The 14408-nt window shown below is 44.1% G+C and overlaps 2 protein-coding genes across 2 annotated transcripts; one reads left to right on the plus strand and one right to left on the minus strand.

The window, feature by feature from the left end:
- The first annotated feature begins 4516 nt into the window (after positions 1 to 4516).
- LOC123054893 (peptidyl-tRNA hydrolase 2, mitochondrial) lies at positions 4517 to 8825 on the plus strand. Its single transcript, XM_044478770.1, has 7 exons — positions 4517 to 5013; positions 5124 to 5182; positions 7523 to 7582; positions 7680 to 7749; positions 8167 to 8236; positions 8333 to 8359; positions 8464 to 8825. Exons 1-7 carry the CDS (start codon positions 4624 to 4626, stop codon positions 8511 to 8513), a joined length of 726 nt encoding a protein of 241 aa, XP_044334705.1. The 5' UTR covers positions 4517 to 4623; the 3' UTR covers positions 8514 to 8825.
- A 229-nt stretch (positions 8826 to 9054) lies between these two features.
- LOC123054892 (endonuclease 4) lies at positions 9055 to 13866 on the minus strand. Its single transcript, XM_044478769.1, has 8 exons — positions 13687 to 13866; positions 13407 to 13578; positions 10391 to 10483; positions 10052 to 10191; positions 9856 to 9948; positions 9691 to 9758; positions 9535 to 9605; positions 9055 to 9443 (listed from the first exon to the last, which is right to left on the minus strand). Exons 1-8 carry the CDS (start codon positions 13795 to 13797, stop codon positions 9325 to 9327), a joined length of 867 nt encoding a protein of 288 aa, XP_044334704.1. The 5' UTR covers positions 13798 to 13866; the 3' UTR covers positions 9055 to 9324.
- Between the last annotated feature and the right edge of the window lie 542 nt (positions 13867 to 14408).

The following is a 14408-nucleotide window of genomic DNA, read 5'->3' on the forward strand; positions in this document are numbered from 1 at the left end:
TACTGCGGGTCTTCCGTTACCCCATATCGTGTCATATTGACCCATTTGCACCGAAACAAAGGGACCTTCAAACCACGTCCATACTCAAGTTCCCATATCTCCTCTATGTAACCATAATATGTTTCCTTTCCCGTCTTGGTTGTTGCATCAAAGCGGACACCACTGTTTTGGTTGGTGCTCTTCTTATCTTGGGCGATCATGTAAAATGTATTACCATTTGAAAGTCATTATATTCGAAGATGGTAACTGGGACAGCAAGTACAGGTCATCTTCAATAGAGGCGTCATGCATGGTACGTGTCTGCAACCAGCCGGCGAAACTCCTGGTTTGTTCACGTGTAATCCAGTCATCAGACCGCTCCGGGTGTTTGGAGCGTAGAAAATTCTTGTGTTCGTCCATATACGGAGCCACCAAGGTGGAATTCTGTATAACTGTGTAGTGTGCTTCAGTGAGAGAATGTCCGTCCTTATATATTTTTTGATTCCCTCCTAGCGTGCCTTTTCCATCCAGTCTGCCCTTATGCCGCGATTCAGGAACACCAATCGGCTTAAGGTCAGGAATAAAGTCAATACAAAACTCAATGACCTCCTCATTTTCATGGCCCTTGGAGATGCTTCCTTCTGGCCTAGCACGGTTATGAACATATTTCTTTAAGACTCCCATGCACCTCTCAAAGGGGAACATATTGTATAGAAATACAGGACCCAAACCGTTAATCTCTTCGCATAGGTGAACTCGGACGTGCGTCATGATGTTGAAGAAGGATGGTGGAAACACCAACTCGAAACTGACAAGACATTGCACCAAATCATTCTCTAACCTTGGTATGATTTCTGGATCGATTACCTTCTGAGAGATTGCATTGAGGAATGCACATAGCTTCACAATGGCTAATCGAACGTTATCTGGTAGAAGCCCCCTCAATGTAACCGGAAGCAGTTGCGTCATAATCACGTGGCAGTCATGAGACTTTAGGTTCTGAAACTTTTTCTCTCCATGTTTATTATTCCCTTTATATTCGACGAGAAGCCAGACGGTACCTTAACACTGAGCAGGCATTCAAAGAAGATTTCCTTCTCTTCTTTGGTAAGAGCGTAGCTGGCATGACCCTGATGTATGTCGTCTTTTCCATGCATACGTTGCTGGTCCTCCCGTGCCTCAGGTGTATCTTTTGTCTTCCCATACACGCCCAAGAAGCCAAGCAGGGTCACGCAAAGATTCTTCGTCACGTGCATCACGTCAATTGCAGAGCGGACCTCTAGATCTTTCCAATAGGGCAGGTCCCAAAATATAGATTTCTTCTTCCACATGGGTGCGCGTCCGTCAGCGTCATTCGAAACAGGTTGTCCGCCAGGACCCTTTCCAAAGACTACCTTCAAATCCTTGACCATATCATGTACATCAGCACCAGTACGGTGGTGAGGCTTCGTCTGGTGATCCGCCTCACCTTTGAAATGCTTGCCTTTCTTTCTTACGGGATGCCTTCTCGGAAGAAATCGACAATTGTCCAAATTATACTGTCGGTATCATCCAAACAGTGCGTGCATGCGCGGTATCCCTTGTTTGTCTGTCCTGAAAGGTTACTGAGAGCAGGCCAATCATTGATGGTCACGAACAACAAGGCCTTTAGGTCAAATTCTTCCCCATGTGCTCATCCCACGCACGTACACCTGTTCCATTCCATAGCTGTAAGAGTTCTTCAACTAATGGCCTTAGGTACACATCAATGTCGTTGCCGGGTTGCTTAGGGCCTTGGATGAGCACTGGCATTATAATGAACTTCCGCTTCATGCACAACCAAGGAGGAAGGTTATACAAACATAGAGTCACAGGCCAGGTGCTATGGTTGCTGCTCTGCTCCCCAAAAGGATTAATGCCATCTGCGCTTAGACCAAACCATACGTTCCTTGCGTCATCTGCAAACTCCTTCCCGTACTTTCTCTCAATTTTTCTCCACTGCGACCAGTCAGCAGGTACTCTCAACTTTCCATCTTTCTTACGGTCTTCTCTGTGCCATCGCATCGCCTTGGCATGCTCTTTGTTTTGGAACAAATGTTTCAACCGTGGAATTATAGAAGCATACCACATCACCTTGGCAGGAATCTTCTTCCTGGGGCGCTCGCCCTCGACATCACCAGGGTCATCGCGCCTGATCTTATAGCGCAATGCACCACATATCGGGCAAGCGTTCAAATCCTCGTACTCACTGCGGTAGAGGATGCAGTCATTAGGGCATGAATGTATCTTCTGGACCTCTAACCCTAGAGGGCAGACAGCCTTCTTTGCTTCGTACGTACTCTCGGGCAATTCGTTGTCCTTTGGAAGCATATTCTTTATCATTACCAGCAACTTTCCAAATCCCTTGTCAGATACACCATTCTCTGCCTTCCATTGCAGCAATTCCAGTGTGGTGCCCAACTTTTTCTTGTCAGCTTCGCAATTCGGGTACAACAATTTCTTGTGATCCTCTAACATGCGCTGCAACTTCTTCTTCTCCAAATCACTTGCGCAGTTTCTCTTTGCATCGGCAATGGCCCGACCTAGATCATCAGCGGGCTCATCTGATGCCTCTTCTTCAGCTTCTTCCCGCATTGCCAGCTCAGCTTCTTCCCCCATTGTTGTATCATCGTATTCAGGGAACCCATGGCCAGGATAGCTGTCGTCGTCCTCTTCTTCTTCATTGTCTTCCACCATAACCCCTCTTTCTCCGTGCTTGGTCCAAACATTATAGTGGGGCATGAAACCGGACTTAAACAGGTGGACGTGAATGGTTCTTGACGTAGAGTAATTGTGATCATTCTTACAGACTAAACATGGAGAAGGCATAAAACCATCCGCCCGCTTGTTTGCCTCAACCGCAAGCAGAAAAGTTTGCACGCCATTAATGAACTCAGGAGAGCATCGGTCATCGTACATCCATTGTCGGCTCATCTTCATTACACAACACCGAATAGACCAAATTAACAAGTTCATACATAAAGTTCATACAAGACTTAAATGCAACAAACAAATAACTCTCTAACTAAAGAATTTAAATGCAACAACAAATGCGATCAAGATCGCAACTAAGGTAACAATTGATCCAACAACACAATGATACCAAGCCTCACTATCAATGGCATATTTTCTAATCTTTCTAATCTTCAAGCGTATTTTCTCCATCTTGATCTTGTGATCATCGACGACATCGGCAACATGCAACTCCAATTCCATCTTCTCCCCCTCAATTCTTTTCAATTTTTCTTTCAAATACTCGTTTTCTCTTTCAACTAAATTTAACCTCTCGACAATAGGGTCGGTTGGATTTCCGGTTCACAAACCTCCTAGACAAAAATATCTGTCAACTTGATGGGCATAATTTGTCATAAACACGAAATGCAACAACTAGTTTTAAAAGAGAATATACCACATCCGAATCATAACAAGGACGAGGGCCGACGGGGACGGATATCAAAACCATGGCACTATGTATAACAAACAACGTACGGGTAAGATAATTATACGAGTAACTATATATCCAAATCACACAAACATCAATTTGGTAATGTAAAACATTCATGAACAAGAGGCTCACCACAAGGTGGTGCCGGCGACGGAACGGTGCGGGCAATCGACTGTGGTTACGACGGAGATTTAGAAGGCACTAAGTAAACCACACCTACATATGCAAACTAAGTGTTAGTTTTGACCACAAATTGCATATAAATCAAATACTAGCACATATATTTTCTACCAAATTACTAAACTCATAAATTAATCACTATACAAAGCATTGCAAGAGCTAATCTAGCAATGAGAGATGAAAGGACAAAGTTGCTAACCTTTGTGATCATTTGAATGGATAGGGGCCTTCAAATCTTGACAAATTTTGGGCAAAATGTGTGATGAGCTCGAGAGGAAGAGGGGAAGAACAGAGAGGAGAGGGGAAAGGGGAAGAACAGAGCGAGCTCGGGTGGACGAAGGGTTTATGTAGGACGACCTTTAGCACCGGTTCGTGCCATGAACCGATACTAAAGGTGCTGGAGGGGCCCCGGACTGACAACATCCTGCCACCACTCACTTTAGTACCGGTCTGTGGCACGAACCGGTGCTAAAGGTCGGCCACGAACCGGTACTAATAAAAGCGGCTGGCTAGCCGTTGGAACCGGCACTAATGCACACATTAGTGCCGGCTCAAAAGCAAACCGGCACTAATGTGCTTGACATTTGACCATTTTTCTACTAGTGGCATGCGCGCACACCATATCCCTATGACAAGTCTTGAAAAATAGGCGATATGAGTTGGTACTCGAATCAATTGTTAGCCAATTTTCTAGTTTGACTAAATATAAGCAAAATCAAGCAGCGTGGCACGCTCGCTGTCCAAAGAAAAACAGCGTCGAACACTCTCAGTTGCAAATTTCCAATCGATCAACGCGGCGCGTTCACCAAACCACGCCGCTGGACAGACCATACCCACTGAACCGTGGGCCCCGCGTGTCAGCTTCACTTCGCCAAAACCACCAATCCCCAAACCCCACGGTGTCGTAACACCCAAACCACCTCCCACTCCTCTCTCCCCTACCCCCCACCCCATCGCCGCCGCCGCCGCCGCCGCCGCCGCCACCGGCGACGGCGACCACGATGGGCGCCACCGCCTCCGTCCTCTCTCTCCCCGTGGCCGCCTCCTTCCCTGGCGCGGCCACCGCTATCGCGGGCGCCGCCGGCTGCTTCGCGCTCGGCTACTTCCTCGCCCTCGCCCGCCTCCCCATCCACGCCGCCGCCGCCCCCGACTCCGGCGACGACGATTCCGAGGACGACTCGGACGAAGATGATGACGAAAATTCCGGCCGCGCCGCGCCGGCGAAGCGAGCCGCCGGGCGGAAGCGGACCGGGCTCAGGCTGCTGTTCTGGTCCCGGAACGTGGTGACCAAGTCCGACTCCGCCAGGGAAGCCGAGAGGGCGCAGGCCCAGGCCGCCTCCGCCCCCCTGGAGATCGAGAACCTCGCCAAGATAATAGAGGATTTCAAGATGGTATTGGAGTTTCTTTCTTGCCAACACTTCTTCCTTTTACTCGGATTTTGGGCGTTTTCACTTGGGGGAGAGAATGGGAAATAACTTGGTTGATGTTCTTGCTGGTGCAGGTGCTTGTGGTGAGAAACGACCTGAAGATGGGAAAGGGGAAAATCGCTGCGCAATGCAGGTAACACATTTCAGAATCAGGATAGGCTAAGAATAGAAACTTACTAGATTGGGAACCGATATCGATGGTTAACACGGAGTGATGAAATGGTCAGTGTATCATGTTGTTAAGTGTGTCCATCTTTGCAACAGGAGATATTGAGCTGACATACCTGTTTGAGACTTTAGATTGTTTCTTAGCTCTGATCATGACATGTTTTTATGAGCTTCAAACTGAACAAGGATTATAACGTAGACAAAATTTTCCTTTCTGTTAATATGTGTGTTTGTCTGGGATGAATGCAGTTTCACACACAAATTGGTCATGCCAAAGCCATGTGGCAATCTGTCATTTTTCTTGCTGCTTGTTTTCTATGAACATGTCTGCTAGGTGCCAATGGTGCATGCCATGTCCTTTCTTAGAAGTTAGAACTATCCTGCAGCTATAGTACACAGTTCATGACTGCGATTGGCATTCTTTACATCTTACTCTTACATTAAAAGAAGTATTGGGTTGTAGGGGTTCAAGGAATGGAAGACTATTTTGGTTTGGCCTGATGCTCAAACCAGGTGGCCGCCTCACCTAATTCTTCGCAATTGCTATTTGTTTTGAAAACTAGATGGTAGCATTTTCCTTAACACTTGAGCCAACTGGCTTTTTTATCCAAGACAAGGGGTATGTTTGGTTTTAGCCTAGCTTTACCCTAGCAAATAGTTGGCTGGCCAAAATTTTGGTGGAGTTTTTTGCTTGCCCACGAATTGGCCGACATTGGCAAGAAAAGTGAACTAGATTAGTAAAAGAAGTATTGGCATGCCAAAAGTTGGTGGTCATCCAAATATAGACCAAAATTTTGGTCATGATTTTTTAGTAGGGTTGATTTTGGCCACCATCCAAACACACCCAAGGTTTCTGATCATCACCAGTATTCGGTCCTCCCAAAAACCAAGGCAAATTTTATCATGGCTGCATGAATGCTTATTGCGGTAGAACTTTTGCAATGTCCCGATGTTGATCTCTGTACTCATACCAACCAGCCAATATATTTTCCATCAGATTTCCTTGACCAGACAGCAAGGAAACACTACATATCTACTAGCCGCGCCGAAGCTGAGGTCCCAGGATTCCCCTCCCCGCCACCGGTCGCCGGAGAGGCATGTAGATGGGAGGTGAATCCACGGGCTCATCGGCGGAGATCGAGGGGAGAAAGGCTTTGCCCTAGTCACCTTAGAAGAGGGGAAAGAAAAGCACGTATACGACCGTTACATTATCTTGACGGCATCAACGATTATCAGGGAGAGCATGGACATCATTGCTCAGGAAAATGTGTCGTGCATGCTCTCTTGAGTAGGTGACGAGGGCCTAACTCCCTTGGCTGATCAGACAAGCAAACCTATACCCGATTGGCAGACCAGTCAGCATGTCGCCATCCAGTCAAGATGATAATGGCTCACCCCAAATGATAATATTCCTTGTGAGATGTGATCCACCAAAGAGAGAAACTGTTGGCATATACCTTTTTATCTGAATGATGAAGCAGTTAGCTGTAACCGCCACTGACCAGAAAGATGGATAGGTTACGTCCAAGACTGTGTGATCTATCCTGCAGCTTTAGTATACAATCCATGAATATGATCTGTATTCCTTACGTCTTAACTTTTACGTAAAGAAACCATAGAGATGGAGGGGGTGAGGGAATGGAAGACTATTTTGGTTTGATCTGATGCCCAAACCAGGTGGCTGCTTCTCCTAATTCCAAATTGGAATTGTCATTTTGTTTTGAAAAATAGATAGATGGTATAGTCTATAGTGTCTCCCATAATACCTAAGCCAGCTTTGCTTCTTTATCCAAGATAAGGTTTCTTATCACCCATATTTGGTGCTCCCAAAAAATCGTGGCAAATTTAATGCTTATTGCGTTATAATCTTTGCAATGTCCAAATGTTGATCTCTGTCCCCATGCCAACCAGCCAATATATTTTCCATCAGATTTGATTGGCCAGACAGCGAGGGGGCACTCTAGGTACCAAACTAAACTCGTTTTTCACCCCTATGATGGCATTCACCAATCCTCATTGTGACTACTCGACTACTCGTCTAGAACTAGAAACACTTAACCTAACAATCTAACACTAGGTAGTTGCTTGAACTCAGCATGGTTATTCAACATATTTGAACAATGGTAAACATGCTGTATGTGAAAACATGTGGCATTTCAATTAAGAAAGCATGTGTATCTTTGCTTCTGAGTGTTTTTAGAAGTGGATGAGTGATCGCTCTTTATTTTACTATGCTTTTGTTATTTTCAATACATGGGAGTGGTGGGCTAATTATGGTTGGTTGTTTCCTTTTCTGTTTGCTCAGCCATGCAACACTGGGCTTGTTTAAAAAACTCCAGCAGAGAGCACCAAAGTCATTACGAAGGTATCGTTATCAGTAGCTACTTCTCCTGTCTGTACTAATGCATAATCAAGTGTCCTAAAGGGGAAAACAAATTTCCTTTCATTTTTATCTTGTACAGATGGGAGAGGTGTGGCCAAGTTAAGGTGGTTGTGAAAGTAGAAAGTGAGGAAGATATGCTTGTTTTACAAGTAAGTATTATGTCTTGTTGTTCACTGGCACTTTAATCTTGAAACCACCTTGGGTATATCAACAAAACCAGTCATTAAACAATTTGCTCTTATCAGATAATCTACATTTACACAGTTATCAGAGGAATTAAAATACTAACAATATTAGTATTTAAAAAAACATCTTACAAAAACTGGAAATTTTGTAGCTGAATGTGTCCTGTCCTGAAACATCAACAACAATTTCATCCCTTCCCATTTTTTCAGAAAAATGAAACATCCCATTTTTTCCATGTTCTTCTTTTACATAAATCGTTTATTTAATCTATGTATTTAAAACAAAATAAAAGTAAGTTCGTAGTTATATCTTAAACATGCTTCTCATTTGGAACAATGTTATTTTTGTCCCATCACATGTGGGCCCACTTTTGGGTGCAGGGGAGAGCAAAATCTATGAATCTGCCAACTCACATTACCATTGATGCTGGAAGAACACAGATTGCACCTAGTGAGTTATTTAATCTTCATCTACACACATCCAATTCAATTCTGTCTGTTTATCTCTTGATGAATTGATTTTTTTTTTTGTCTTGCGATCCTGTAGATTCCAGAACAGTCATGGCTATTCTTGGTAAGTTACATGCATGATTTTCACAGTGTATCATGTTTTTCAGAATTTGTGGGCTTGTAATGAGCTGATATATGGCTGCTGTTTGTGCTGTTTCATTTGAGCAGGGCCGGCTGACATGGTTGACGATGTCACTGGTGGTCTGAAGCTCTTATAACATGAGTTCGACATTCCCAAACATAGAATCTAAAAGAGCACTGCTGGAATTTTGCAAAGCTATGATACTTCCACTGGTCTCCTGCTGAAGAATGAACCTTGGCTTTGTTGGTTTACTTGATATCGTTCTTCCAGGATTTGTTTGGAAGGAGGTTTTGTCCACTTTTACTTGTATCAACGACTGCTGTCTTTGGAGACCTCTGATTTAAGTAGAATTTCACTGGATTTTGGGGCTGAGTAGTTAATGGACCGTTTCATTTCATCTGTAGCAGCATATATAAGTATGAAAAGGATAAATGTGGTGTTTCGCTTCCATGAACTATCTGAACTCCTTCAAAACAAAAAAGAAAATGAAAAAGAAAAACTATCTGAACTCTCTTGTCTGATTCTGCACACTTGATGCAAGCCTGGATTAACGCCATGTTTTTCTTCGTTAACTCGAAGTTTAGCTGGGCATTTTGCTTGCAATAGACTAGAGACCGTTCCATCCAACTGGTTCTCAACATCACTCTGATGTAACAAATGGTTACTACACATGGAAGTAGTAGATCATCACCATCGTACTTATACTGAAAATCAAGAGGATACAATACAATACAATACAATACAATGGTGTTAACCAGTACACCACCATATACGTACGTTCATACAGGTACAATGATTTGCTGCAGCAGCGACTCGAAGCCGCTTTGGTGGATGGATCGATATATAACAAATATAATCGCGAATTCGTGATTTCTGGCCAAGCTATAACATGGTCAGACAGGGCAGGATGACATTCTTCCTCCTTAATTTCGACGAAATTGCATAGATCAGATGCTCTGCAGCTTGCCGTTCCCGCTGAAGATCCGGTTGAGGATCGCCGCCAGCCTGACGCCCCCCTGAGCGATCCTCTTCTCAACGACCGGCAGCGCCTCGGAGTAGTACTCATCTGCAGTTGAGTTCCAGCAAAGATCTCATCGCACTCGTTCCAAAGGAATCATAATTTTAGTCTTATTGATTGATCTCGTACGTTACGGTACCTCCTAAGGTGGAGTCCTGCTTGACGCCCTTGTACGCGTCGCAGGCGAGCGCCGCACTCTCCTGAGCGTACCTGCACTCATTTCAAGCCGTCAGCCTCTCAACATGTATCCAGTTTTGCTGCTGGAATGGATCATCGTGGTGACTGGTGAGCCTACTTGTCAGCGCAGGTCTTGGTTTTGCTACGGCACGCCTCCCACTGCTTCTCCTCCCTGGACCAGTCCTCCTGTGAGCGAAATTTAAAATCACTCAAGGTGAAATTAAGCTCAGGCGATGCTGCAATTCAGTGCAGTGCAGCGTAGAAGTTGCTGGCTTTGGCTTACGGTGATGTTGCGCTGGATGGCCTTGACCATGGCGTCCTGGTCCTTGCCGTACAAGTCCTTCATGGCCTGTTCGATGACGTCCACGTCCCACACCTAGTAGTTATATATAGACAGGTAAGCATATGATTATTGATGATTCTACACTATGAATCATCGTGGATGGAGCTGAGACTGTCAGTGGTGGTACGTTACGTACGTGGTGCAGGTTGCTCTTCCTCCTGTACCAGCGGACGAGGATGGTGTTGCCGCCGAGGTCGTCCACGTGGCCGCAGTGCAGCGGCTGGTGCACGTCGCCCACGAAGTGCGCCAGGAACATCAGGCTCTCCGTCCGATCATCTGGATGAGGATACACACACGTACCATGCAGTATTACTTGTATACCAATATATTATACATATATACCACCCTTGAAGAAACTGATATACGTACTAAGTACTTCCTCCATTTCAAATTACTCGTCGTGGTTTTAGTTTAAATTTAAACTAAAACCACGACGAGTAATTTGGAACGGAGGGAGTAGTACCGTATTACTTACACGGGCTTGAGGAGTCTTGGAGCGCGGCGGTGTAGTTGTTGATGGCTCCAACCACACACGCGTCCTTGTTCCCCTTGGTGTCGTGGCAGTCCCCTGTGCAAAATCAATCAGTAGCATGAGAGCATAACGTGAGACACGTGTATGATTCTCATACGAACATGTTTGTGTTGGGTGTTTTTAGTTGTCCTTGCTCGTGAAACTCTACGACGGTTACATTAGCTTGACGGCATCAACGATTGCTCAGGCAAACACGTCGTGCATGGCCTCTTGAGTGGGTGACGAGGGCATAACTCCCTTGCCCAATCAGACGAGCAAACCTATACTCGATTGCATGCCACCGTCCAGTCAAGCTGATAATAACTCGCCCCGAATGCATGATAATATTCCTTCAAAGATCCGATCCATCAAAGAGGGAAAAGTTGGCGTCTGCCTTTTTATCGGAATGATGATGATGCAGTTAGCCGTAACCGCCACTGACCAGACAGATGGATTGGTTGGTTGCTTCATCAGTAGCAGGTGGACACACGCTACGTATCGAGACGCACGGATAACTTTTTTTGAGATAAAAAGATGCACGAATAACTTGTCGGGACGAACCTCTAGGTAAAAGATGCAAAATGTTATAAAAAAAATGTCAAAATTTTAAAATGTTTCTACTTGCCTATGGCAGTTTTCTGAAAAAGAGTTGTTTCTCTAAACCATGGCAAATTTTGAAAAATATTTGTAATGGTCACATGGCAAATTGAGAAATTTGTGTATCCTAAAACATGGCAAATTTAAAATAAATTGTAATGATCAGATGCCAAAATATAGGGATTTTTCATCTAAAACTTGGCAATTTTAGAAAATGTTTGTACCAGTCAGATGGCAAATTTAGAAAGAAAAAATGTTCCCTAAATGCTGGCAAATCTAGAAATTTTTGGTAATGTCGACGTTATAAATTTAGGAATTTTGGTAAGTTTTGAAAATATTTGTTCTTATCACATGGTAGATCTATTATTTGTATCATTGCAACCCCCCCCCCCCCCCCCTCCCCTTACCTTTTGTTACATCATGGCAAGTTCTCTTCATTTTGTGTATGATTTTTGTACCATAGAATGTAATTGTATATACCCCATGGTAGCTATACATACATCATGGCAACTATACGCATGGCAACTTCTACAAAATTGTAGAATAACTCATGACAGATATATAATTTTTAGTACTGGTCACATGACAACTTTACCCAATTTTGATCTCTAGCTAGACCATGGCAAACGTAGCAAAACTTTGCACTGGTTACATGGCAATTTTAGTATTTTGTGATTTCTACAATCATGGCAATTTGTAGACATTTTGTAATCATCACATGATAAATTCAGATAATTTTATTCTCTACAATCATGGCAACTTTTACAAATGTATTTACTGGTCACATCACAATTTTAGAATTTTTTGTACTGCTCACACAACAATCTTTTCAAAATTTTGTGAAGTTCACATGGCAACTTTAGAAAATTCAGTAATAACATGGCAACTTTTAAAAACTCAGGAAACACCTGGCAAATTAAAAAAAATGTTCACTAAATTGTGCCAACTCTAATTAGTTTTCCTATATGTATGTGTAGCAGTTCAATCTTTATCTTGGTGGAAAATCTAGATAGTGGACCATTGCAACTCTAATTAGTTTCTTGTTGTTATGATTTGTGTGAATTTTTGTTACGCTTTATGTCATGGCAACTTTTTGCCTCACACCATGGAAATTGTTTTCTGTATTGGGGTTTTTGTGTTGACACACACACCATTTGTCTTCTCTGTTTACATGACATGTGTGTGTGTGTGTTTTTTTAAAAGTGGTAATTTTAGGTAAGTTTCCATGGCAACTTTACGTAGATTTTGTGCAGTGATGTGTTTTTCTATAGTTTCTTCAATTTTTTATATGGTTGTGGCTTGAGATTTAACAAAGTATCGGTCAAGTGACAGAACATATAAAAGAAGAAAAATATTTTTTTACATGGATCTCCACGTAAGATCTCATGAATATAGCATTGACTGAGACTTGATGAAGTCTCAGTCGACTGAGATTTATCAATCCCATTTTTTTATATAACCACATTGGTGCATTTGTTATGGTACTGGCTGATTTCTTCGTGGTAGTTTTAATTACTTTTAACAGTAGTTATATCTTTCGTTTCTAAGTGGCAAAACCATGACTTACTTGAGTGATAATAGTTCTTATTAGTAATGGCAACCTCAAACTGCGTGTTAAATCCCCTGATTTATATGAATTTCCTGGATTGATGTCAGTTTTATTGTATATAGGCCCTGTTTGGTTCAGCTTTTATCGACGGATTCCGCTGCCGCGCAGCAGAATCTGAACCAAAAGGCGAACCCAGCAGAATCCGATTCTAGAAATCCGCTGCCAAAATCTGAACCAAAAGCGGAAGCAGCCCAGGACGTGCTTTGCAAAATCTGATTCCGTTGCGGGCCAAAATCTGAAAAAGCTGTATCAGCTTGTTTGCCAAATGACCTATATTTTTTTCACACCAGATTTTCCACAGCTATTTTTCCACAACAGATTTTTCACAGCTGCTTTTAGAAATCCATAGCCGAACCAAACAGGGCCATAGCATGGCAACTTTTATATTCTTTTGGATAAAATTTGTAGGAGGGCTGGGGGGGGGGGTTGTCGCGCCTTGACGTGCGAACGGTGCAGCCCTGATCATTCTGTCGTGTGGGGGAGCGCTAGCGCACGAATAGTTAGTCGCATTGGGATCTCGGGAGACTGGTCGATCGCGCCCTATTAGCATCCTTTTTTTTTTGGAGTTAAAGGAAAAAAACTAAGTGCTTTTTGTTGTGAGAGTATTAAGCAATAACAACAAAACTAAGAACAGCTGAAACTGTGTAGATGCATCATGCATGGTACATGGCAGGTTTGGAGCAAGCATGAGTGTGCATGTGTGTGTGTGTGTGAGAGAGAGTGTGTGTGTGTGTGAGAGAGAGAGAGAGAGAGAGAGAGAGCAGGCGTACGTACTGGCATAGCTGAACTTGCAGTCTTCTGGGGTGTCGGCGAAGTGAAGGGGGCTGGACCACCGGTACCGGAAGCGCTGGCTGTCCGCCCAGGAGCACACCTCCGCGAGCTCGCCGTTGGCCGACGACGGGAGGAGAGCCTTCACCCCCGCCGTTGCCTCCTTCGTCAGGAAACCCTGCATTGATAAACACTAGTTGAGTTAACCTCTACGGCCGGCGCCGGTGAAAACGGATGGAATCGATCACTAGTGCTGGGCCAGACGACGGGTCGGTGGTATACATACATCGGCGATCTTGCACGTCATGTAGTGCCCCTCCTTGCCCCACGCCTGCGCCGCTGGGGCTCCCGCCGCCGCCGCGACCAGGACGACGTGAAGCAGCAGCAGCAACCCCATCCTAGCTTAGCTCTCTCCTTCTCTGTGTCTTCTTGTTGTGTTGCTTTCCGTCTTGTCTCATCTACCTTGTACTGCTCCCCTATTTATACAAACAACCACCGGCCAACCCATGGCCGCGTTCTAGACTAGGGAGATTCCTGATCCGCGATGCTTTTTTTTTGTCTGAACCAGTAGCATTTATTTATTGATATTAGCAGGAAAATACTCTATATATAGTTTGAACCGGTAACAGGAAAATACTCTATATATGGTGTCAAGCTATTTATTTATTTATATTAAAGTGAAACTAAAGCTTCATATGGGGATATATATAGAGAGCCCAACCAGATCCACACAAAACGAATTTGGCTGTTTGTTTGCATGCATTCACTGTCTGGCTTGCATAGCACGAACATTAAAGCACCTCTCAGCCAGGCCAGTTAGGAATGACCGATTCGGCCGTTTCCCCTCAGCCAGACTCGGGCGATGCAGGGGAAAGGAACGCAACGCTGAGCTCATGAACTCATGCGACCACAGAGATGGCGCAAACTCACGCGTCTCTCCAACTCTGGATGCAAGTGCCACGTTTTTTCCGACTTTGCTAGAACAACAAACCAATCTATCCAACTGGT

This window comes from Triticum aestivum, chromosome 2D (assembly GCF_018294505.1).
Source record: "Triticum aestivum cultivar Chinese Spring chromosome 2D, IWGSC CS RefSeq v2.1, whole genome shotgun sequence".
NCBI lineage: Eukaryota > Viridiplantae > Streptophyta > Magnoliopsida > Poales > Poaceae > Triticum > Triticum aestivum.